Source organism: Fukomys damarensis, unplaced genomic scaffold (assembly GCF_012274545.1).
Source record: "Fukomys damarensis isolate Sample0158 unplaced genomic scaffold, DMR_v1.0_HiC HiC_scaffold_23, whole genome shotgun sequence".
NCBI classification, from domain to species: Eukaryota; Metazoa; Chordata; class Mammalia; order Rodentia; family Bathyergidae; genus Fukomys; species Fukomys damarensis.
Genome location: NW_022900935.1, coordinates 46445709 through 46471447, shown reverse-complemented (window position 1 = coordinate 46471447; position 25739 = coordinate 46445709). Strand labels below are relative to the sequence as shown.

The window sequence follows — 25739 nt, the reverse complement described above, 5'->3', positions numbered from 1 at the left end:
ATTTCCCTCTGGACCAGCCCTCAGGAGGGCAGGACTAACTGACAGCTCATCTTGGCATCCCACAGGCCCAGGAGCTGGTACCTTCCCCAAGGACTGTCTTTCCCATCTCCCCAAGCCCTGCCAATCCTGGACCCGTGCCTCTGCCAGGAGTGAGGAGTGTGGCCTCTTGATGTCTTCAGCCCTGCCAACCTGGGCACATCCCCAGTCCTGCTAAAGTTTGCTGTGATTCATTTGAGATAGGATTTGAAGGTGTCTTATAATGTTTCCCTGGAACTTCTGGGATCAAATGATCCTCCTGCTTCAGTCATAGCTGAACCCAGCATAGCTGGGTCTACAGGTACACAGCACTGTGCTTGGCTCTTTGTCTTTTTTGTACTTAGCAGCCACTTCCTGGGTATTTGTCCCCTGGAAAGCATTGCTCTGGCAGGAGATGTGGGGTGTTACAGATGAATAGGAATCTGACTGTGGAGCCTGGTGATTGACCCCAGGCTGTTATCACCTGCTTGAGCATCTGTGGACACTCTGGTCCAAAGCATGCAAGAGCCTCTAGGGCTGCAGGGCTTCTGAGCCAACTCTCTTTCCTATAGGACTCCATTTGCACACCAGCATCTTCCATTTCAATTTTTTCTGTTCACTGTGTGTTTTTTTATAAGCTCCCCTCACCTTTTCATAATGCTACATGGACCAAGAGACAAAGGCCCACAGAACCCAGTGCAGTTGGGCAGGTGCTCAAAACGTCACTGGGCTAGGAAGCCAAGGAAGGAGCTTGGTTCTTGCTGGTTGTGTCCAGTGTGTGTGTGTTTGGGGGGGCATGGTTGGCTTGTAAGGATGTGCAGAGGCCAGGAAGGGGCTAGAGTAGCTGCAAAGGCTCTGGGGAAGCTGAGGACAGAGAGGAGTGAAAGAGGGGCTCAGGCATCAGAGGCATATCATGCCTCATTCAAGGCCCCTGGGGATCTGCCCAGACTGCAGCCTTCCCTACTCTCTTGGCATCCTCCTCTGGTCTGAAGATGAAAACCCACTTTTCTACTGAGTGCTACAGGGCCCCTGCATCTGTGGCTGCATCTTACATCCTCATTAATGGCAGTGCTCCTGCCCAGGAGCTTCCGGCAAATCAAGAGCTTTTAAAGTATTTTCTCAATTCCTGTTCCTTTGAGTGGTTCATTTGGCCTCTGTGGAAGGAGGGGGGAACTTCAAAGCCCCTATCTGTATTCAGTGGCTCACAGGATATACCCCCTCACCCCCAGCGGGAGGCTCTGACCCCCGGTGGCTCTGGAGTAGGCTGCAGGTGTCAGATGTGTCAGGTACCTGGGCCAGGCCTTTCTTCAGCAGTGGGACCCCAGGCAGCACCAAACCCTCAGCACTGCACAGAGGGCAGGTGACCTGCTGTGAAGTTTTAGAGAGGTTCAGAGAGCAGAGCCTGGCCCTGCTCATCCTGGGTGGCACCTCCCTGCTCATTTTCTTTATCCTGGTGCTGAGGATGGATGCCAGGCTGCCTCAGCAGGATGTTGGTTCCTGTATGTGTCTTTTCTTTTCTCTGTGCAGCAGCTGTGTTTTGCTCATGACTAAGTCCTGGTGCCTGGTGTTTTGAGGCCTCAAGAAGTCTTTATTTAAAGCCACATGGTATGGGTCTTCTTTTCCTTATATTATGAAATAGCTGAGGCTGGGAAACTTTGTAAAGAAAGGATATTTATTTAGCTCACAGTTAAGGAGACTCAAGAACATCAGCTTTGCCATGGTGAGGGCCCTGCGGTGGGTGGTAGATGATGGAGAACTGTGTACAGGAGTGAGAGAGCAGGTGGCCAGAGAGTGGCCAGGCACAGGTACTTATTACAATGGCTGTCTGCAGAACTCAGGGATCCCACAAGATCCACCTTAATGCCATGCCCCCGTGACATAAGGAACCTCCATTAGGCCTCATCTCTTGACAACTACCATCTCTCATGTTGCCACACTGGCATCCAAGCCTCTAGCTCACCGACTCTTGGTGACACACCATGTTCCAAACCCTAGTGCATATCATCTGTGGAGACAGAAGCTTCTGGCCCTACCTTCTCTCTGGCAAAATGAGAGCTGAAAGGGACGCAAAAGACAGTTCAGCCATCTACTCAGCTATCCAGTGGGTACTGTTAGACACTCTGCCTAGAGGCCCATTTTCAGTGGACGACAGGTAGCAAAACAAACTTGACTTTAGCCATCGAGGGTGAACCTTTGTTTTGTCAGTGCTTGGAGGTTGACAGGGAGTCCAGGGTGTGCAGGTACCCTGCATTTCCACAGCCAAGTCCAGGTGACCTGGAACTCCTCCCACCCCCACTTCCAGGGGACAGGTAATGGAGAGTGTATGGCTGGGTTTTCCTTCTTGGGTGTAGGATGCAAGTCTGAAGGTGAACCTCAACCTTGGTCTTGTGTTTTTTTCCTTGAATCTGATTTTGTGGCCTGGATGGAGAGAGACAGTGACCTTAACTCGTTCCTGGCCATGGGGGCAAGGTCTGCAGAGAACACTGTGTTTGGGGACATCAGAGCCTCTCTAATCCCTGCCTCCTCCTGGCACCTTCACACCTCAGTGGAAATCTGTGTGTGTGGAGTTTCCATGGAGGACAGGCTGCAGCTGGGGCTTCTGGGAGGTGGTGGGGAGCCGGGAGGCCAAAACCTGAAGACCTCTGGCGCCTCCCAAGGCCCACCACTGCAGGTGCCCCCAGCCAAGTCAACTGGCTGGGGTGGGGAGGAGACAGGTGAGGGAGCAGCATGTCCAGAAGACAGTGTCCCCGAGTGTGGATTTGCACCTCCTTCCCCAGGGAGCTTGGGAAGTTAGTGTGAGATGCAGTGGCCTAATTTTAGACCTTGGGTCTCCATGTTAAAATGGCAGCAGAATAATTAAAGAGAAGGAAGAGAAGGATAACAGTGTTACCCCTTATTAATTGTGGGTCAGGCAAGTCTCCATAGGGAAAGGGAACATTTCTGGGCAAGGCTGCCTTGGGTGGGCACGTGGAGACCTGTGACAACCGAGTGACCGACCTCAGCTTGATGGGCTTCAGACATGGACGGTCACTTCTCACATGCCATCTGCATGACCCTCTGCCCCCCACTTCCAGGGCCAGTTCGTTTATTATTTTCATTATCTCTATAGTAACTTACATTAGAAATTTTAAAGGAGGTAGTATACTTGTTTGGTGAATGCCAATAGTACAACAAGGTGTATAGTAAAAATGCCTCCTTCAAATCATTCCCATGTACCCCTTCCCATTTCCTGGGGACCTTTGCTGAGGTGACCTCTGCGTGAGGCATCTCTGTGTATGGAGAGACTCCCTCTTCTTCCTCCTGTGTGGCAGGCAGCATCCCCTGTGTATTGTTCTGCATCTTTCTTCATAAACATCCCAGGGTGATGATCTTCTAACATGATAATTAACATTCATTAGCATCTCCTAAGTGCTAGACTGTGCTGTTCTATTGCATCCTTCATCCCAGGCTGGCAGTTGATTTGGTAATTTGTTGGCTTCAAGTACCTATAGATCTACTTGGTTCTTTTATCGTGGCTGTGCAGTATTTGACCACATAGGTGTCCTATATCTTGGACACCCATTCTTCCATTTGATTTGTTTTAACTGTATTACTATAAACAGTGCTAAACTGAAATATCCACTGCTTATTTTTCCACATGGGCAGGTATATGCAGGGTCTACATAGACCTGGCAGTGCTGTGGATGTGAAGGTGACAGATGCAAAGAGGGGATGTGCTTGTGAAGGACTAAGAGCCCCTGTCCTGAAGCAGAGTGTCCCAGTGTGACTCGAGCACTGGGTTCTTGACTCCTGAGTGCTGCAGGGGATTCCAGATTATGTCCCAGGTGGGTGTCTGCAAAGCCAGAGTGGAGCTCTTGTTTAAAATCTGACTTGAGTATTGGCAGTGAAAGGTTGAACAAGATTATCCCCAGAGAATCCAAGCTGTGGCGGCCCCTGGAACAAGCAAAGATCATGCTGTTCTGTCTCATTGCTTCTCAGTGACAGAGAACCATGAACATTGCTTCCCTTTGAGGGTATCAGGAAACATTCTTCATGCGGGGTGGGGATGGGGTGGTAATTAGCACGGAACACAGTATTTTTAACCCAGCTATATGTACCCAGTGAGGAGAAAGAGTCCTGTGCCCAGCTGTGCTGTTCTCTTGCTGTCAGACACTGTTTTCAGGAACAGTCACACCACTCTGCAAAGGAAGGTTGGAGGATCAGATTTCTGTGAGCAGGCTGTCTTTTTTGTTCCTCTCTGCTCTGGAGCAGGGTGTGTGTACCTCTTTGTGCTCGTGCTGTCCCTCTCCCCGCCTGTGCAGTCTCTGGGAGAGAACACACAGGCACAGTGTGGATGTACAGGTCCCCACTGCACCTTCTGTCTGCTGGCTAGAAAGCCGAGGGACCCTTAGAGCTAGCAAAAAGTTCCTGGTTTTGCCCTCTAAATGGACAGATCTTCACTACCATGGCTGTCTGAGACATCAGCCCTAGATAGCCAGTGGAGTCCTGTGGGGATGGCTCTGTCATCTCCCCATCTTTTCTGGAAATCTCCCAAGTATCCCAAGATGAAAGGTTGTTTCTAAAAAATTCCACAACTACTTGTCCCTGCAGAAGGCTGGCCTCATGGCCAGGCAAGGTCCTACTGCTGGAGTCTGGGCCTGATCTGTATGCTCCGGACACATGCACGGCCTAGGTAGCTCCTGTCTGTTGGCCCCACAGTACCTCCTCCCCCTCTTCAGGATGCACCCCCGAGAAAGCCCTTGGAGACTCTGGTCAGTGTGCCAACACCCTTTGAGAGCCCAGGAGAAGTAGATCCTGTGTTGCTTGGAGCCTCCATAACCCCCTCGAGCTCCAGCACCACTCTGAAATGCCAGGCTGCATATACTCTGCCCCTTCCCCTGGAAACAGCCAGCCTCTGGGGCAGTGTGGCAAGACACCCTGTCCTGGTGCACATGAAGCTCTGGATTCGCCCAGAGCCAGGCTGAACTTGGAGCTTCTGAATCTGCCTTGAAGTCTGTATGTATGGACTGGGGGTGTTCCATCCCCTGGGGAGATGGGAGCTGCGGGTGTCTTAGTGAGCAGATGTGGACAAAATGACCTCCTGCTGTCCACTGAGCAAAGCTGCCGCCAAGGGGTTCCTTTGCCGAGTCCCATGTATTGATTCTGAGCTGACAACACTCCTTGTAGTTTCTAAGTTTGTCCTTCTTTCTCTTAGCTCCCGGACTCTGCCTTCTCCACCCCACACATCCCATTTCTCTTTGTCATGATATTTGGAACTGTAGTCCTAATGACATTTTGGTGACATACATGGTGGGATCCTGTATGACTGTCATAGAGCTGAAAACATCCTCTCCGTTGCCTGGTATTTTCACTGACTCTTCTGTGTTGATGGTATTTCGAAGAGTAGAATGCTGCCACCTAGGGTATGGGCTCCATGTTCAGCTGAGGTGTGTGTCTAGCTACCGTCCAGGGTGTATAAGTTCACTGTGGTGTCCCCATGCTGCTGTACTTCTCAGAACACGTACCCTCTGTTAAGTGACATGAGTGAGTTTTCTAAGAATTCAGTCATGGACTATAGTGTAACTCAGATTTTCCCTGGCACCCTGGCTTCTGTCATGGAAGATGTGTCTGAGACACTTGTTCAGTTCCCCCCTAGCCAAAGCTCAGGCACTAAGGATTCCCTAGTGACCTAGGCACATGGCCTCTTGCCTTCAAAGCAGGAAGCAAGAAACTAACTGGGCAAGGCTCCGTGTCCCCTGGACAGGGGAAAGCATGAAGCCATCCAGGGGGTCCTGGCTGACACAGATGCATTGGCAGGGCTGTGGGAACCACAGGGAGGCCAGGCCACACTGGGATTTTTATCGATGATATTGCTGTGCCTTGAGGTCCCTTCTGTGTTGTACATGTTTTCTTCTTATCATATCTCAGGCTGCAGTGACAGTCACCCTCCCTGACAACCCCCACCCTAGTTATTCTTCCTCAAAACACCCCAATCTTGGGCAAACACCTCTCTGGCATCATGAGGTGGGTCTATACCCACAGACAGGAGGCTTCCCAAGGGCAGAGGCCATGCCTGGCCTATTTTCCTCAGTGTCTAGGTGCCTGGTATGTGGCAGGTGCTCTCTAATTGCCATGTGAAGGGCTGCCATGTGGGAGGCCTATACCCCCGTTGGCTTGCAGGTATGACAGGACTTTTAAAAGTGCCTCGGTAGGTATAAAACTGCACATCAAAGCTGCTCTCCTGTGGAACTGCTTCCCATCGGCTTAATTATCCCACATTAATGATGAAACTGCTAATAGGGAACATTGGGTGCCCAGGAGGAGCTGTGCTTTGCTTGAGAGCTTCCTTGGAACACAGAAGGTGGAGGTAGCTTGGCACTTCAAAAGATGTGGCCCTAGCTGGTTGTACCTTTGTCCTACAGCCACTTGGACTCATGCAGAGCTAAGCTATAGTTATTTCTTTCTTTTCTGTCCTGTAGAAGAACAGAAAATCTAGCACCAGTGAGAAGAGGCCTGGGTCAGTATGCAGTGCAACAGTCCCAGTGTCACCGAGGTTGCAGCTGTGAGGAGAGTGAGGCAGCATTTGTCAGCATTGGCCGCTTAGCAATTACTGGGGACACATGGGCAATTAGTGGCTTGCTTCCAAATGTGAACCATGGAGGTCCCCAAGAACTCTGTCCCCAGGCCCTCCTTGGCCATGCTTTTGGAAGGTAGGAGGCCAGGTGAGACCCACAGCAGACAGCATGGCTCCCTGGGGTGGGAGGCCAGTGGTTGGGTAGATGGTGGTGTCAGACCACCTTTTTCAGTGCTTTATGCTCCTGCACATAGCCCTGCAGGTGCTGTCTCCTTGTCTTGTGATTTTTCTTCCCATGGCCCTGGCAGATGTAGCAAGTATCAGAAGCACTGACATCCTGTCATGCCCACACCCCCTGGCAAGGCCACAGGAAGCTAGGTCCAGTTTGAAGGCTATTTTTGAAAATTCACTGGAAAGGCCCTTAGCATCTGTGAGTAATGGGGGTCAGGGCTGCTTGGTCTTTCCCAGGATGCAGGGAAGAGATGGCTTCACCAAGCCAGGGTGGCATTAGTAGGCAAGTCTGTGCCTGGCCTTGCTGGATACATGCTCTTCTTCACTGGTGCCATCAGTCTGTTCTTTCCCCACTAGTGATGGAGAAAGAGGCTGTGAGTGAGGGCCAGGCAAGGTATCCCAGGGCCTTGCAGACTGAGAAGGGGAGGGAGAGAGGAAGATTTTAGCAGGAAGGGATAGGTAGAGGGAGAGTGGACAGGTCTCTTGGGCAAAAGGAGGCTCTATTTTTACACTTGATCTTAGCCAAAAGGCTGAGAAGCGATAGGAAGCTCTGTTTTTAATCGACACATTTTGAGTACACACAAGAGTAGGGAGAATGAACCTCTAAGCACCGTCACCAAGATTCCAGAACATCTTGTATTTGCTGACGTCATGAATGCCCGGGCTTGTCCCCCTTCAACACCTCATCGTAGCCTTTCTAAAACTAAGGACATTTCCTACTTCACACAGCTTCATTATTAGCAAAAGAGAACATTCTGAGCAAAAGTTTAGAAGCAGGCAAGAGTAGAGTTTGTTCTGGAATGGAATGAATGAATGAGTCATAGATGTACCAGCCCCTTAGAAGGATGAGAGGAGTCAGGCTAGGCCTGATACCAAGAGGCTGAGTCTGGTGGAAGAAATGAATCCAGGACCCGGGACTTAGACAAAGAGCCAAGTCAGGAGCTTGTGTTGCAGCTGCTGCAGGGCATTGCCTAGCCAGGCAGTGACCAGGCAGGCTATTTATTTATTTATTTTTCATTTTTGAGACAGGGTATTGCTATGTAGTTCAGACTAGCCTTGAAGTCACTGTGTAGCCCATGCTGGCCTTGAACTCATGCCATCCTCCTGCCTCAGCCTCCCAAGTGCTCGTTGCTATCATGCCCAGCCTGCGAGGAAGTTCTTTAATGTGGCCTGACAGCAGAGTTCCATAGAGGTAGGCTATGGAACAGACTCCTCTGAGCAGGATGTACTGGAGGCCACAGGGTGCTTGGCTCTTGGTGTCTACAGAGGCAGACCTGGGTAAGAGGAGGGCTGGGTAACTACATGGTGAGAGGAGGCAGATCTGTTTGATGTGTCCGTACACACATAGCCATATTGGTGAGGTCTTCCGAATGCTGTAGAACAGCCCAGCTGTGTGGCCTGCACTGTGATGAGAGACTGGCTCCCTATCTGAGTTCCCAACAGGCCACAATTCCTGGACTTGCTCTGGAGAGGTCAAACTTTAAATGATACAAGTTTGGATAAATGTCCTTCAAGGCTCATGCATCGAAGTCTCGTTCATCAGCTGGGTGCTGTTGGAAGGTGGTGGAACCTTTCAGAGGTAGGGCCTTGTGGAATGTCTTCAGGTCATGGGGTGTGTGCCCTTGAAGGGGATAGTGGCTCAATCTTCTGCTCCTGCCATGATGTGCTGCCACAGGCCCAAAGCAATGGCCCCACTGAACATGGCCCCATGGAGGCCATGAGCTAAAATAAATCTCTTTGCAAGTTGATTAGGCTGGGGTTTGCTGTCCCGATGAGAGACTAACAATGGGTACAGCATGGCAAGAACACAGGGGACATAGATTAGACAGCCCCATAGTGGCCACCCATATAGAAACAAGGATGCTGAGGGGCCGTTTGGGACAGAAAATGCTCAGTCTGAGGTCCTGAGGGCCTCACTTTGTCCTCACTCAGGAACAAGTACAGGATGGTTCACCTTTCATCAGGAGGACACACGCCTGCTCCTTCCTCCCAAAAGCCCATCTTTAGGTCTCATGGAGGAAACACTGGCACTGGGGTCTGGAGCATGGTGGCTGAAATGCCCGTTTCTGCCTTAGAGTCAGGAAGTAGAGGAAGCACTCCTATTTGTGTGGTTTAGAAATGTCTTTTCCAAGACTGGAAGACACAAAAACAAGTGCAGATGTACTCAGCTACCTCATCTTCGACAAAGGAGCTCACCATCCTCAGTGGAGGAAAGATAGCCTCTTTAATAAATGGTGTTGGAAAAACTGGATATCAACCTGCCACAGATTAAAATTAGACCCTTATCTTTCGCCATGCACTAAATTAAAATCCAAATGGATTAAAGATCTAAATATTAAAACAGAAACATTAAACTTGCTGGAAAGTAAGTTAGGCAGAACTCTGGAAGACATTGGTATAGGAAAAGACTTTATGAACAAATCCTCAGTAGCACGGGAACTAGCAGAAAGAATCAACAACTGGGATCTCATCTTACTAAAAAGCTTCTGTACTTCAAAAGAAACCATTAGCAGAACTAAGAGACAATCTACAATGTGGGAAAAAATTTTTACCAGCTGTACCTCAGCCAAAGGACTATTATCAAGGATATATAAAGAACTCAAAACAATCAGTCCCCCCAAATATAAAGACCCGATCCAAAAATGGGCATCCGAAATGAACAGACATTTCTCATACAAAGAAGTGAAAGCAGCAAGAAAATATATGAAAAAATGTTCCACATCACTGGTCATTCGAGAGATGCAGATGAAAACAACACTGAGATTCCACCTCACCCCACAAAGAATGGCTGCTATCAAGAAATCACACAATAACAAATGTTGGCGGGGTTGTGGGGAGAAAGGAACCCTCCTCCATTGTTGGTGGGAGTGCAGACTAGTGCAACCACTATGGAAATCAATATGGAGAGACCTCAAAGAGCTTGGACTGGAGGTTCCATTTGACCCAGCCATCCCTCTGACGGGTATCTTTCCAAGAGAACTAAAAGAATCATATCACAGAGAAGTATGTGCACCCATGTTTATAGTGGCACAATTTGTAATAGCTAAATCTTGGAAACAACCTATTTGCCCATCCGTTGGAAACTGGATAAAGAAGTTGTGGTTTTTCTATAAAATGGAATATTACTCAGCCATAAAGAGCGAGAGAATAGATTCATTCATAGGAAAATGGATACATATTGAAGATATACTCCTAAGTGAAATAAATAAGTCCCACATGTGTAAATACCAAATAGTTTCCCTGGTGTGAATATTCTGCAACAATGCATAAGATTCTAATAAGATTACTGACATTTAGAAATGGGAGGAAAGGAGCTAAAGGTGTAGGGAAGGTGTGATACGTAGGGGAAGAACAAAAAGGGAAAAGAAAAAAATGTGAGAGAATGAAAAGATGAAAATAAAGTGTTTGTAGATGGGGAGGGGAGGAGGGGGTGAAGGGAGGGCAGAGGTAAGGGGAAAAAAATGAGAATCAAGACTTGCCATGTAAAGGTACATGATCCCAACAATGAATGTAACTGTACTGTATCCCTAAATGTACCAATAAACTCAATTTAAAAAAAAAAAAAAAAAAAGAAATGTCTTTTCCAAGGAACCCTTCTTCACTATTGGTGGAAGTGTAGACTGGTGCAACCACTGTGGAAATTAGTGTGGGGATTTCCTCAAAAAACTAAAACTAGAGGTTCCATTTGACCCAGCTATTAAGAAGGATAAACTTGAGACATTTCTAGCTAAATGGATGCACCTTGAGACCATACTCTTAAGTGATATAAATTGGATACACATGTTTAAATATCACAGTGTTTCTCTAGTGTGAGAAACCGAAAATAAATAAGAACTAAAATGGATAATAGATATTGAGAAATGGGAAGAAAATGTTCAAATGGAAAAGGGAATAAGGGAGGAGGGAGGGGGAAAGGAAGGCAGGGACAAGGGAAAAAAAAGTGAAGATGGAAGGAAAATATGGAAACAAAGCTTTCTTACCTAGGGCGGGGAGGGGGCTTGAGGGGAGGGGGGAATGGGAAAAAAGGAGCAGGATGTACCATGCACAGGTACAAAAAAAAAATCTTTTCCCTCCAGGGAAATACAGGTAGTCAGAGCTCGTTCAAATGAGAGAGCAGCCATGCAGTCCCCTGCTCTTTATGCACGAGGACTCCAGAAATGTGATCTTTCTGTCTGGAGGGTGGGGTGGGGCTGCTGGGTGCCAGCTGGAAGGATAGCAGGCTGAGAGATTTAGGGTTACAGATGGAAGCCTGGCTGTCCCATTTCCCAGCAGCATGGCTTTCAGCAAATTACTTATCTTTGTGCCTCTGTGTCCTCATGTATGAAGTTCCTTCCTCATGGTGGTTGGGAGGATTCTATGGCATAATCTGCATGGCATGCTCTGCACACACCAGGTGGTCAGCTCTCCAGTCCCACCCCTGTCCAGCTGCCCCCTAAGCTGTTCCCATAAGAGGCACAGAGGCTTTTCCTAGCAAGCTCAGAATGGAAGCTCAGACTTGCAGTTCTCTGATGGCATGGTTTTACCTTGTCACGCATGAGTGAAAGTTACTAGGATTACATCTTGCAAATCATGTGCATGTGCTCAAGCTCAGAGGTTGTTTTGGACCAAAAAATGCACCTGGCTGGTTTTGCCCATAGCATTTCTCACCTTTGGGAAGGTTACTGCCTCCATACTGGGCAGGACCCTGTTTCCAGGGAGTGTAGAGCCCTCTGGAGGGCACCATATCTTGGGTGTTATCTCTCCTCAGAACCAAGGGAGCTTCCCTGCCTGGGCCTGCTGGGGTCGCCATTCTGTGATGAAGGGATAGATGGGTCCTTGTACTGACCCTGTCACTGTGGCTTGTGGTAGGCTCCATTTGCAAGATGGAAACATGATTACACAGCAGTTACCTGCCTGAGCAAATCAAAGTAGGGTGAGTAAAGTGTAGAGTAGTATCAGATACGCCAGAGATGGGCTGTGGGAATTCTTTTGGAGAAGTTTCTGGCCAGGGACAGGTTTTTTAGGGTTGAGTCAGTCCTGGAGTGTGTGTGTGAGACCCTTGGAGAATGGTAGAAGGCCCACTGCTTCTCTGCAACCACTGGACACTGCATACAGGAGGTTCTGATTCAGTAGTCTGGGTGCTGCTCAAGAATCTGCATCTTGACCTACTCTGCAGTGATACCGGTAGGACCACTGGGGTTAGAGGATAGAAGGAGGCCAGCCTCCAAGGGAAGCAGCAGCAAAGAGCAGAGCTGTGTCCCAATCCCCTTCCAGTGCCTGGGCCAGAGGTCAAGACTCTGGCCTCTCAGGAACTGAAGTGTCACACCTGCCATCTTACAGGGGCCTTTAGGCCCTGTACCCTAACTGAGGGAGCCCCTATCTTATAGGCCTCCCTATAAGGCTGTGTTCAGCCTCTTTGATTCTCAAGGCAGTAAGGCTCCTACTCTGAGCCCTGCTACCTCTCACAGCCCTGGGGAGTATCAGACAGATTTGTGCATGTGAAAAAGCCCAGAAACCTGGGCGGTAATAGAAATGTCAGAACTGTGGTCACTTGTTGTTTCTGAAGGCCCAACTCGTTCTTATCTTTCTTCCACAAAAGACAGTCCCACCCAAACACCAGAAGCCCATGTTTTGGGTCTGTTTGTGTTTTTGCTGAGGCTCAGCTTGTTCATCTTATTCTCCTTGGAAAGCTAAGGACTAAGGATCAGCCCAGAGATAGGCCTCTCCTGGCCCAGGGACACCAAGTGGGTTAGTGAGGTGGCCCTGAGGCGAGGCTGCAGAGGTAATCAGGAGCCTGTGGTGAACTGAGGATATCTGGTGCACTCACCTGGTCTTACCTCAGCTGAGATTCACTGTCCCAGCCCCGGGTCCTGCTGTTATCAGCTCATAATCATCGTCTCAGCCCTGTATCTGGATTAACTGTGAGGGAACTCAATTAGGCAAACCACTTTCTTCACTTGGCTTAAAGAATAACAAGATTAGCTGTGCCCTTTTTGGACTTTGGGAGCTCCACTGGCCCCAGAGGACCTCGCTGGAAGCAGTGCTGTGCAGTTAGCACTTGGGGAATGGCCCAGGTAACTGTGGCCTATGTGGATGGCCTTGGAGCCAGGCCCAGCAATTATTCCTCTCTGAGAAGGGGCTCAAAACTTTCTATAGTGGCAGACTGAGGCGTCCACTCCAGGCACAGCTGGACTGCCTAGTGCTCTGGGCACAGTGTCCTCCCTGTCACAGGAGCTATGTGTTCTTGGGAAGGTGGCTTCATCTCTCTGAAGCTCAGCATCCTTGCCTGGAAAATGAACATCACAACATGTAGCTCTGGAGTCCTGGAGGAACTCTTGCTTACTGCTGCCCAGTCCAGGTCCAGCTGACTCCATGCTCAGTCAGTGGCCTCCTCTGTATCTAAGTAGCTGGGTTCAGAGATCAGACCCCTGGGGATGAAGGCCCGCAGCATCTCAGTCTTCGCACACCCCCACTGCAGCAGTTTGCGGTCCATGGGCCTCCTGAGATCCTCCTGTGTGGGAGCTGGGCTTCCCTTAACTGCCTGTGGAGGTGGGTGCACCCTCACCTGGGTGAGCTCCTTCCCAGGCACGAGCAGCCTTGGTCTCTGGGACCATGGAACTAGGGAAGTCAGAAGTCTGAGCTGCGGATCAGGAGCCTCAGATGACACAAGGTGTCTTGGCAGGGATCTGGGAGGTAACACTCAGCCTAGTGCCTGTCCCTCACAGCACTCCATGCAAAGCAGGGTTGAGCATAACCCTACTGACGTCAGCAGCCATCCGGTGGGTAGGACTGACCAGTCAGGTACACCTGCAGCCCAGAGCTCCCTCCATTGGTCTGTACCCCTTCCAGCTGAGCACGGAGCCCTCAGTGTCAGGATTTATGAGCTGAGCAGGACCTGGACACTGACACCAGCACCTGTGGTTGGAAAGTGGAAAGAGGATAGATAAGTACAAGGCAGTGGACTCACCTCTTGCCCACTGTGTATTTTTAATTGATGAACATTTATTGAGTACCTGCTGTATGATATGAAGTTCTTAGAGAATGCTCGAGGAGACCCGGGCCCTCGTCAGTGATACTTGTGCCATGTGCCAGCTGAGTCCACTCGGGATGCCCTGCCCTCTCCCACATTATCATCCCTTGCTGCCTCACTATAGGGAGCGAGGTGTGCTTCCCTGCCCCCAGCCCCACCTGGATGCTGCCAACACTGGACAAGTTGTGGCCCCTTCGTTTTGCTGGTTGCTTCTAGTCTCTGCTCAGGCTTCCATGATGGGGCTCTGTCCCCTCAGCCTTGTCTCTTGCTGTCCTGTGGGGCACTGCCTACTGTTCCTGGGCTGTCATAGGCCCGGGCAGTCTCTTGAGTACAGCAGCCCAGGACCCCTCCTGCCTGCCTGCTGGGAGATTTGGACAGCAGTGGCTGAGTGGGATGCAGGGTCTCCAGAAGGGTTTGGTAGGACACAGAGTGTAGAGTCCCCAAGTGGGTTCCCCCAGCCTCAGTGCAAGGCCATGCCCAGAATGAGGATGACAGCCTCCCCCTTGCTTTGCAATCCCTTGAGCAGCTCACCTGGCCAGTCGGTGGAACACAGGCTCAGCTGGAAGCAGAAGGAAGTGGATGCAGCCTGGCTGAGTGTTTGCCACAACTCTGTCCAGCATGGCACTGAACAGCCCTCTGCTCTATTCGGGGGAATGTTGGGACCCCAGATGTGAGGTGGACACACTATGGAACCCTCTGCAGCCTGCTAAGGACCAGCCTGTGATTGACAGGACACCTTGCCACATTGCCGTGTGATTGCATTTCTAGGCCATCCTCGAAATGGCGAAACAAAAGGGTCAGAGCACAGGCCAGCAACAGGTGTGGAGGGCCGGGCTGCTCGGGGGGTGTTTATAGGAACAGACATGTTCCTACCCTTTCCTCATTGGTGGTGTCCACATGACTGTGCATTAGTCAAAACTCAGTACTACACATTTAAAAGCGTACAATTTTACTTTGTGAATTTTGCATCAATAGATCTGACCTACATTTTTTTAGACTCTCCCACCTAATCCAAACTTTTTTTTTTAAATAAAAAACAAAAAAACCCAAACAAAAGCGAAACTAAACTGCCTGACCGTAGACACACCTAGCATTGTGATGTTGACATGGTAGTGAATGTCGCAGCTTGCACCCACCTGCGAAGCCCATGAAAGGCCTGCCTGGAAACTCAGCTCAGCACTCTGGGCAGCCCATGTATCCAGACAACCACTCTGCTGTTCACTAAATACTTTCAAATTTCCTCTCCAAGGCAGGCTGAAGTCCATGTAAATATTGACCAAAGAGGGTGGCCCATGGTGACACTATATTTGGTTAATAGTGGAAGAGTCATCCCTGGGTTATTTTTCCAGTAGCTTTGAACAGGTGGGCCTTGTTTCATTTAAAAGAAAAAGAAAAATCTGAAACAGCTGTGCATAAATCAAGCCAGATAAATATAGTAGAAAAGCCCATAAATTGAAATGAATCTCAGAGTGAACTTTTTGACAAAGCAGATAGCTTTCCTTTCCCCCTTATTGTATTTATTAAGGAAATTTAAAAAATATGTATTTGATTTGCTTCAGGGAGGATTGCAGCTACAACGGTGCACAGTCCTGCCTTGTCCTAGCCTGGGGCTCTCAGCCCATGGGCGGGGCTGTCTTCTCTAGGAGGTTCACAGTACGTTGACTGAGTGATCGAGTCTCTAGGCATCTTCTTGTCAGGGTAGAAACAGGCACGCACCTCTGTAGCAGGACTAGGCCATGGTCTGGTGCTCTACTGCATGCAGAAAGTGGGAGACCTGGGTGGTAGTCAGATGGGTTTGCCCTTTGTGCCCTAGCAGCCAAATTAGCCCTGCCTGTTTGCCAGCTGACCACACTCTGGCCCTTTCTGCTCAGATCTTCCCTAAAGGTGGCAGGTGAGACACAAGAAAGAGGCCCCACCCTAGTCACGGCACTATGATCATCTTCCATGTCAACAAACACCCTCTGAGTCACCTGGAAGGCTGGGTGACATAAGGACATTACTGACCCTATAGCTGGTGCCAGGACCTGTGCAAAGCTTACATGGCACTCAGGGGACCAAGGCCCAGCACGAGTAAGTGGCTCGTCCACAGTTACCCGATAGGAAGCGGGATGAGGGTATCGACTCAGGGGCCGGTCTTGCCCACCCGGCCCATTCCAAGGTCAAGTGCCTGGATCAAGCCTCCTGGATGCTTCACCTTGTCTGCCTTGCCTAGCCCCAGGCTATCTTCTTTCTCCCACCCTATCTCCCTACCTGTTTTCTCCCAAAAGACAAATATCAGGGACAGAAGAGGTAGCCATGACACAGAGTGTGACTGGTGGACAGGTGGCATTCCAAGCAATGATCCTGCCTGTGGCTAGCGTTCGAAAGGTTGCTGGTACAGTGTGGATTTGGATCAGAGGCCAGTGTATCAGGTGGAGCTATAGCTTTCTAGGGTCAAGTGGCCAAATGGCTCCTGTCATTCCTGGGCTGTGGTCACCCTATGGGAGGGAGTGGACGTACAGTGGCAGTATCTGCTCTTGTTGGGGAGTCTCAGAAGCAGGGGAAGGGCAAGGCAAGGGAGCCAGGCCTAGGCCCAGGGTCTTCATCATGGGAGCAGGGCTGGGGTCATGGGGCTCTGCATTGGAGCGGGTCTCTAAGGGTGCCATCCCCTTCTTGCCTGGCCCAACATTTGGGACATAGCATCTTTACAAGCTGGGGCCCAGAGACATCTGGAGGGACATAGAGAAAGGAGCCAGTGCGCTGTCATTGCCTTAAACCTTCCTACGTGTCACATGGCCAACCCTGCTTGGCTTATGAAGGCACCTGAAGTGGGGCTGACCTGCAGAGTGGGGCCACTCATCCCTGGACTGCCTGGGTCTGGCTCTAGCACCTGCTTTGGGTGCATTTCCCAGGGATCAGGGGGATCCTGCTTCTTCTTCTTCTTCTTTTTTTTTTTTAGTACTGGGGATTGAACTGCTTTTTCACTTTCTGTTATGAAATAGCATACAGAACTTGGACAATATAATGACTCCTCCACCACTGTGCCCATTACTCAGCATAGTAGTCAGCTTCCCATAGCTGGAGTAAGATACCTGATACCCACAAATTAAAGAGAAGTTTATTTTGGTTCATGGTTTCAGAGAGTTCAGTCCACGGTCAGTTGGCTTGAAGGCAGGAACATCATGGCAGAAGGGGATGGTGGAGCGCTTCATGCATGGCTGGATGTATGGATACACAGGTGGGTGGATGGATGGGTGGAAGGGTAGGTGGACAGGTGTGTGGATGAATGAATGAGTAAACGAATGGGTGATGTGGAGGGAGATTTCTCACAGCTAGAGTGATGAAGTGCTTTGGATATGTTGATGGGCACACAACTGGAGATTTTAGGAGTGTGAGTTTGCTGTACTGTACCCACTGCAGGCTGTGCTAATGTCTGGCATGTGTGGCAAGGCAGCACAACTCCGTGGCAGGCACCTCATGCAACCTTTCCACAGAAGCCTCCAGGAGCCCAGCAGTTCACATAAGTGAGGTTATCAGTTTACATAAATGAAGGTGTCAGTCACTGTTATTCTACCAGATACCTGAGATAATCCACTGACAAAGAGAAAAGATGTGTTTTGCTCAAAGTTTTGTAGCTTTCAGTCCATGGTTTGGTGGCCCTGTTAGCTTTGGGTCGGTGGCGGTACATCTTGGCCTGAGTGTGTGGTAGAGAAAAATCACTCATCTCATGGAAGGGAAGTGAAAGAAAGGGGAAAAAAATGGCTGAAGGTCCCACAATCCCCTATGAGGGTGCACCCCCAAAGATGTCACATCTTCCTCACTTCCGAGAGGCCCAGCACTTCCCAGTAGTGCCACAGTGGAGACCAAGCCTTTAACACATGGTTCTTTGGGGGCACCAGGTTCAAACTGTAATGTCCAGAAGGACAGGGAGGCTTCTCCTGCCTCTGCTTCAAGGGCTGACTGTCTAACCATGGCCATTAGAGCCTGGACAGTGTGGTAGGCCCACTAGTGTCTCGTAAAGATGTTTCATACAAACTGGAAGTCTGAGTTTTAATGTGAGAATGCAGAATGTTTAATCATCGGGTTGAGTCTGTATGCATGTGAGGGTGGGGGATCAAACTCGGGGCTTCAGTCATGCTAGGCAAGTGCTCTACCACTGAGCAGCATCCCCAGCCATAGATATATTTTACAATGCTTGGAATTTGGCTAAAACACATCTTGAGCTACCAGTTGTGAGCCTATTGGAGACCAAGGATCTAGTCCCTGGGGTTGCCCAGAGTAGAGCCCTGGAAAGTAGAGCCAGGAAGGGGCAGACCTGTCTCCTCTGAGGCCAGGCTGGCACTGTCACCTGAGGGAGACCAGAGCAATTCAGACACTGTCCTTGTTCTTGGAGCTTCGGACCCAAAGAAGAGGTGGGGCATTCACACCCTTGGGCGTGATGCCTGTCCATCATCTGCTCAGATTACTGGGAAGGGGATGAGGAAATGCGTTTTGTATTCTCTGGCTGGCTCAGTTGTGGGAGGGGGCATATCAAATGATCATTCAACTGACTGTGGCAGTCACCTCCAGGATGCTTCCCTGGACTTCTACCCATTCCTGTTTCCTCCTGCTCTCCCTGCCTCTGTCTTCACTCTTCTGTCCTGGAGTAGAGCCTGTGCAAGAGATCTGAAAAATAGCAAAGAAAATGGATCACCATGTGGAAATAGGGCCTGTCCGTGACAGAGCTAAGGTGGTGATCCCCGGTCAGGGATTTCTCCTCTCCACACAAGGTTGCCAGGGAAAACCAAAGTCCAGGGCCCCAGGGAAATATGCCTTCAGGTAAACAGCAAGATTTTTGTTTTGTTTTTTAAGTATGAGAAGTCCCATATGACAACTGGAATAACCTAACCTTAATGTTGTGTTTTCTGTCATTCCAATTTACCCGGGCATTCTGTATTTGCCAGGTGGTGTGGGTACAAGATGGAATTCTGGAAATCTGGAAGATGAGCAAAACCAGGAGCAGAAGCCAGTCATGCTGCCTCCCCACTCACTGAGGGCACTTGCATCACCCATGCCTGGCCCCTCGCAACCACCCTGGGCATCACGCTTGCAACCTGTTTCCGGCCCCTTAATTGAATGAAGTGTGCAGCCGGGTGCCCGCAGAGGGTGGTGAGGCTGTCAGGCAGGGAGAGAAATTACTCCCAGATTCAGGGAGTGGAGTTGGCTGCTGACTTATTTATTGATTGACTTGAAATAACAGCAATCGAATCACAGCCAGGCAGGGGTAGAGTGGCCAGGCCTTCCACTATGTTATGATGCACGCATTTTAAATGTACAGTTGCTCACTCCTGACAGAGGCCTGCATCTTTGTCACCATACCCTAACCAAGATTGTGAACACTTCCATCTTCCACAAGTCCTGTCCGGCTCTTCCTGTCCCATATTCCCCCTTCCCCACAACCTCTGTCCCAAAATGCAGGTGGACAATGCTTTGTTCTCTGACTCAGCAGGTACTGACTTTTATTTTCCCCGTAAAAAAATGGCTGGGGATTGAATCCAAGACCTTTCATATGGCAAGCATTCACCACTGAGTCACACCTCTACTCTCTGGTACTGGGTTTCTGAAGGGATGAAGTCACACTCTAGGAGATAGAATGTGAGCACCTCAGAGATCACCAACCTTGCCTTCCTCATTCTGCAGATGGGAAATGGTGCTGAGAGAGAAACTGGCTCCCTTGAGGGGGGAGGATAAGTTGGGCAGAGGGGGCATAGCACCCGGCCCTGACTTCACTGTGATGTGGGTCTGCTAGGAGGGAGGGTCGCACATCCCTCAGTTACAGGGATGTGATAGCTTCATTGTCCTGAAAGTGTTACCTTATCAGCCAGAAGGGAAACGCCAGTGGACCCTGAAGGTGAGGTATGATCAGGCTGGTGGAACATGGTGAGCCAGTGTTGGCTCATTTGAAAAGCAAGTAGGCTAATTGGCCTTGGTGGATAGAAAGAGCTTGGGGTGGGAGGCCAACAGGTTGCTCTACCATGGCTCTGTCTGGCCCCAGGACCTTGGAAGTCACCCCGAGGTCTCATCTCCACATTTGTGAATGGGGTTAGTACCTTCCACTCTCCTGGCTTGTTTGGAGAACATGTGAACTCAAGCATAAGCACTGTGAAATTGTAAATGCTAGATTGATGGTTGTTATTTTTATTAATAGTATGTTGTCCTGGAGAAGTTGACCTCAGAGTTTTTGAATAGTCACTGACTCTTGCTCTCCTCCTGACCTCCTTCTCTAGACTTCACTAATGCTAATCCAGTCCAGGCTCCAGGTGGTTGCCATGCTGTCTCCTCTGGCTCAGGCGCATCTGATGGGCAAGGCACTTTGGGAAGCCTCTCTGCTGCTTGGGAGGGTGCTCATGTCTTCTGGGGTTCTCCAGAGGGAATCCCACAAGTTACTCTGACACCACTCCTGATCTAGAGCTAGTCGGCCTAGCTGCCTGTGCTCAGGGGCGGCAGGTACCCAGGCAGGAACTGAGTCTTAGTGGACTCGGCCCTTTGAGGGCAGGCCTGGCTCTTTATGCATTTTCAGAGCCGCAGCAGCACTTGACAATGATGCCCCACACTCCAGTGGGCACTAGGACAAGGTTGGTTGATTTGGATTAATCTTAAATGACACAAATAAGTGGCACACCAAAATAAAAAGCTTCTGCACATCAAAGGATATTATTAACAAAGCAAAGAGAAAATGCATAGAATGGGAGAATATAGATCATGTATCTAATAGACTTTTAATACCTTGAATATATAAAGAATGCCTACAACTCAACAATAATAAGGTAATAAAACCAATTTTTAAAATGGGCAAAGGACATTTTTCCAAGTTATTTCTCCAGAGAAAGTGTATAAATGGCAATGAGTGTAAAAAGATATTCAACCTCAGTCAACGGAGAAAGGCAAATGAAAGCCACAAGTGCCACTCCATGCCTGCTAGGATGGCTATATTTTAAAAAGTAGAAAATAACAAGTGTTAGAGAGGATGTAGAGAAACCAGACTCCTTGTGCCTTACTGGTGGGAATGTAAAACGACACAGCTACTGTGAAAAACATTTGACAGTTCCGCAGTAAATTAAAAACAGACTTAGCATATGACTTAGCAGTCCCATTCCTAAGTATATACCCAAGAGAAATGAAAACACATAACACGGGTCCACACAGAATTTGGACCTGCATGTTCACGGCAGCATTTACTGATGATAGCCAAATAAACCCAAATGTCCAACAGCAGCTGATGGAGACAGCATGTGAAATCTTGATATAATGTAATAATAATCAGCCCCCAAAGAATATGAGGTGCATTTACGTGCTATGATGTGGATGAATCTTGAGAGCATTATGCAAAGTGAAGGGAGCCAGACACGAAAGGCTACATATTGCATGATCTGTTTATGAAACATTCCAGAATAGCAGATCCATAGAGACAGCAGACTGGTGGTTGCCAGGGCCTGGGGTGTAGAAATGGGCAGTGACAGAGTTTTCTTTGTGGTAGTGGAAGTATTCTGGAATGAGGTCATAATAATGATTACACAACTAAAAATTATTTTGAGTTCTATATAAAATTTTAAAAAAATGAAGTGGGGCCGGGGATTTAGCCCAGTGGTGCTGCCGCCTGCCTTACAAGTTTGATCCCTGAAACAAAGGGAAAAGAAAAAAAAAAAAAAGAAAAAGAATCGACTTGAGGTCTGTGGCCCTGGGCCTGGCTGTGCCCCCTGCAGGCTAGATTGTGTGGACTCCAGCACCCTGCTCCTCTCCCAGCCCCTCTAGTTCTTCTCTTCCTCCTTCTGAGAGAGGATGAGCTTTCCACTTGGTCCACGGTCCACAGAGCCCATCTGCCCAGATAGGTTAAAGGGCTATTTATTTTCCAGGACAGCTGGCAGCTGTGCCAACAGCCGACTGAAGGGAAGGCCCATGAAGGAGCTCCCCCCTTCTGGAACACACCTAACCCACCCTGCCCTTGGTGCCACTTCCCAGGAGTTCTGAGGACAGGCCTAGGGCGGGCTCTCGGATTCGCTCAGCAGCTGCCTCCTGAGAGATGAAGGCAGTGGCCTAGGGCCAACACTCTAGGACCTGGGGCTGGTGACCACTCCCTGGTTGTTTAACTTCTGGGGAAACAGGGCTGGGTGCCAGATAGAATCCTTGGGGACTGGGATGGCGACAGACAAGCACCCTCTGGCTCTGATATCCCCAGGACTACAGTATCAGGGTCCCTAGGACTGTTGTCTCAGCACTTGAGGAGGCCTTCATGATCCTTCCTAACAGATGCTCCTCTACAACATACGAGGGAGTCACATCCTAATAAGCCCATTGTAAATTGAAAGCAAGTCTATGCATTTAACAGGCTTAACCTACTAACATCATAGCCCAGCCTTGCTGGCCTTAAACATGCTCAGAACACTCATATTTGCCCACAGAATCATCCAACAAAGTGTTTTATCAGGAAGTATTGAATGGCTCATATATTCACAAAAGGCTGGCCACACAGCAGTGCAGAGATTCCGTTGTTTGCCCTTGTGATCTCAGGGCTGACCTAGAGCTGGCGCTTGCTGCCTAGCATCATGAAGATGCCTATACCACAACTGGCCTAGGAAAACTTTTAAAATACAGATTCCACTGAAAGCATATTTATTTTGTACTGTCATAAAGTTGAGAATTTTTAAGTTGAAGCACACCATGAGTTGGGGGCTATCTCCATATGCACATACACATAGGTATGGATTTTCAGGGCTTTCAAAGGTGACCCGCTCACATCACTAGAACCCAAGAGTGAGTGTGTCATTCTGCACCCTTCTTGCCCACCCTCTCTCTCCTTCCTCTCACCTGTACATCCATCCATCCCTGGGCCAAGAGCCACAGTGGAAGCCCCCCAGGGAGGTATGCAGCCTGGCTGGAACATGACGGCAAGGAGCCAGGGGCCAGGGAGCTACTGAAGAGGCCTGAGAGCTACCTGCCCTCTTCTCTCCACTGGTAGCTGCTGGATGTGGAAGTCCCAAACATGATTATTCGGTAAAAATAAAAGGCTTCTTTGTCTAAGAATTACACAATTGGAAGTCGGTGCCTTGGGAGGGCTTGGACGGGGCACTGGTTGGGGTGAGGGGCTTCCCTTCTTTTGTTTCGCCCTGGGGTGGACAGTGGTGGTGGGAGCAGGTCCGGACCTGGGCTGCGCTTGTGGTGGCTGCCACGCTTCAGGCCTTTGGTGTTCCTCGCATCCCACTTCTTATCTGCTGGGGCCCTTTTGGAATGGTGTGAAGGCACCCTTTTGGCTTTTGGAATGACTTCTTCATGTGCTGGTCTAGAATAGTGGTGGCAAGCCTGTGTCACATGTGCTGCAGTGAGCACGCAGAGCCCTCTCTGTGACGATCTCACAAGTTGTGTGGTTTGTTTTTTTTTTTTTTTTTTAAACTAAAACCTTAACATTCAAGTTTAATTGCAGTGTTGGCATTTTGCAATACATAACTGAGTTTTGGGTTGTAGTATGGGCAGTCAGTCTCTAAGAGCTTCACCATCACTGGTCTAGAGCCGTGCTCCTCCATGAGCTCATGGTTATTTGGTTGGCACTTGCTTCTCACAGGCCCTGGTCCATCCAAACTGGACCAGGCGGGTGTGGAAGTCCCTAAGAGCTGGCTGGAGGTGGAACTGGCTGCTGGAGGTGACATGGCAGGTGTCCCGTGTGGCTCTTCCTTGGCACTGAGAGCTTGATCCTGGGGACACAGACTCGCTCCCCTCATCCTGCCCCAACTCGCCTGCACATTTAACATCTCACTCTCTTCTCTCTGCCTGGTGCAGGTTGCAAGATGGGAGCAGAGAACCCGCAAACTGAGCAGCACCTTCAGATCCCCACACTTGGCGTGCTACTCTCTGGGTGGCGTTATTCTGCTGCTGAATGTCTTACGTTCACACTGGTAAGCCTCCAGGCTGGCCTGTTCACACGGGCCGCTGTCACTGAGAACACACAGTCCCGTAAGTGGACAGCTGCATCGGGCTCACTGGAATGTAGCAAACACACTGTCGACTCCACAGGGAACCCTGTTCTCAAAGCTCTCTGACCATAGCAAGCCACCTGACCTCTCCGTCAGCAGGAGAGTCCTCATGACCTCAGGAAGGTAACAGTGAGTGGGACAGTTCTACTGCACAAAGGGGTGAGGCCAGGAGCAGCAGAGGGGACAACACCTGGGTGGCTTCTGTGCTCACATTTCCAGATCCTTCTCCAAGAGGTGCCAGGACAGGGGGCAGATGCCCCACAGCCAGGACCACACTGACCAGAGGCCCAGGCTTGACCCAGTGTCTAAGAATCACTTTGTCTTTCTGTGGTCTAGGGACATGTTACCTTCTTGCCATCAAAGAAAAAGGCCAGACTGGATCTAGTTGATGAAGATCAGGCCTGGGCCAGGCCAGGCCCTCCTGCACAGCAGGGATGATAGCGGAGTGGAGTTATTGGACAAAGACAGAGCTCACTGTGGCTCTGGCACCCTCTAGGCCTGAAGTCCACATCATTGCTCCCGTCTCTCCCCAAACCCGACTCTGTGAAAGCCACTGACAGCCCAGGGGCTGAATGTGGCCCAAATGAAGAAGTAGCAGGGTATGGTGGTAGATGCCTGTAATCCCAGTACTCTGGGCAGCTGAGTCAGGAGGGTGTCAAGTTTGAGCCCAGCGTGGGCAGCTTAGCAACCTAGCATGGCCCTGTTTCAAAATTTAAAAAAATAAATAAAGGGATACTCAGGGCAAAGCCCTGGGTTCAATTTCCATTACTGCAAACCAACAACAAAAACATGAGGAAATGGCCTGGGGAATCCTGCCTAGACAGTTTAGACATGCTGGGGGCTGCTTTGCAGCTACTCCCTTGGATAAGGTGTGCGTGACTGGTCTGGCCTTCCTCACTCTCCTCGGCCTACCTGGTTCTGCAGGTCCAGGGTACACACCTGAAGTGACCTGCTTGATGCTCACTGCCTGGTGGCTGGTGGGTGGGAAGCTGTGGCCAAGACCCTCACACTCAGATCCTGGGAGGACATGGCTCAGGCTTCCCTCCCCATGACCAGGACACCCTCTCTGACTTTAACATCTGGGCTTGGCCTTTGTGTGAGCCAGGGGCATGGTGGGGCAGAAGCAGGGTCCTATGTGGTCAGCCTCCCTGCTGGACCTTGACTTGTGGCCTGTTCCTCTTCACGGCTCAGCCTGCGGCTGCCTGCCATCTCCAAGGTAGTGGGCGTCTCAAGGATCTTGGTTCTCAGAGGCAGCAGCCCCCTGGCACCTGCCTGAGCTAGAACACAAAGACTTCTCCAGAGACCATCTTCATCCAAGGCAAGGACGTGGCTCTTGGTGCCCACTCAAGGCCTCTGGGCCATCATTGCCTGCGAGCTTGCCAGCTTCCCAGCCCAGGGAGCATTCTAACATTTGTCCCACTGTATAGATGAAGAAAATGAGGTTTTTGGCAGGAAGCAGTGATCTACCCAGGATATCACAGGACTGTGAGGAAACATTTGATCCTTTTAGGCTGGAGGATTGGGGCAGTCCCACTGGCACCAGGCTAGGCTCCTGTGAGTAGGAAGTTGAGAGGAGAGCGACATGGGCTTCTTCCTCACCTTGCCACCTGGGAGGCCACCTGTGCATTGTCCCTCCTTACAGAGGATGGGGTATCAGGCCGTTCCAGGTAGGGACATGGACCATCCAGACCCCAAGCAGACCCTTCTCGGTAGCTGTGCCTGCTGCTGGGATTGGGAGACCCCACAGAAGCAGCGTTGCTGAGAGATGCAGAGGGTTAGAGAGGGTGTGAGACCCGTTTCCAGGCTGGGCATGTCTCAGGAGGAGAGGGCTGGGGCCCACAGCCTCATGGCCTTGGTCACCCGGCCATGGTGACTGTGTAGAAATACTGGCCAGGGCCACAGATTGTAGCCATCCCTGTTCTGGGCATGGGAAGCCATGCTGTACTCT

At 50.0% G+C, this 25739-nt stretch overlaps 1 protein-coding gene and 1 long non-coding RNA gene across 6 annotated transcripts in view; both read left to right on the top strand.

Moving 5' to 3' along the window:
- Positions 1-25739, top strand: part of Pemt (phosphatidylethanolamine N-methyltransferase) — a 75136-nt gene that overhangs the window by 32463 nt on the left and 16934 nt on the right. For all 5 annotated transcript variants that reach the window (XM_010637404.3, XM_010637407.3, XM_010637406.1 and 2 more), the window contains exon 3: positions 23598-23713. In XM_010637404.3, the coding sequence (XP_010635706.1) occupies positions 23598-23713 (116 nt within the window). The remainder of the gene's footprint in view (positions 1-23597; positions 23714-25739) is intronic.
- Positions 15340-19371, top strand: LOC109118473. Its single transcript, XR_002025803.2, has 3 exons — positions 15340-15878; positions 16928-17025; positions 18731-19371. It is a non-coding gene; the product is annotated as an uncharacterized LOC109118473 (long non-coding RNA).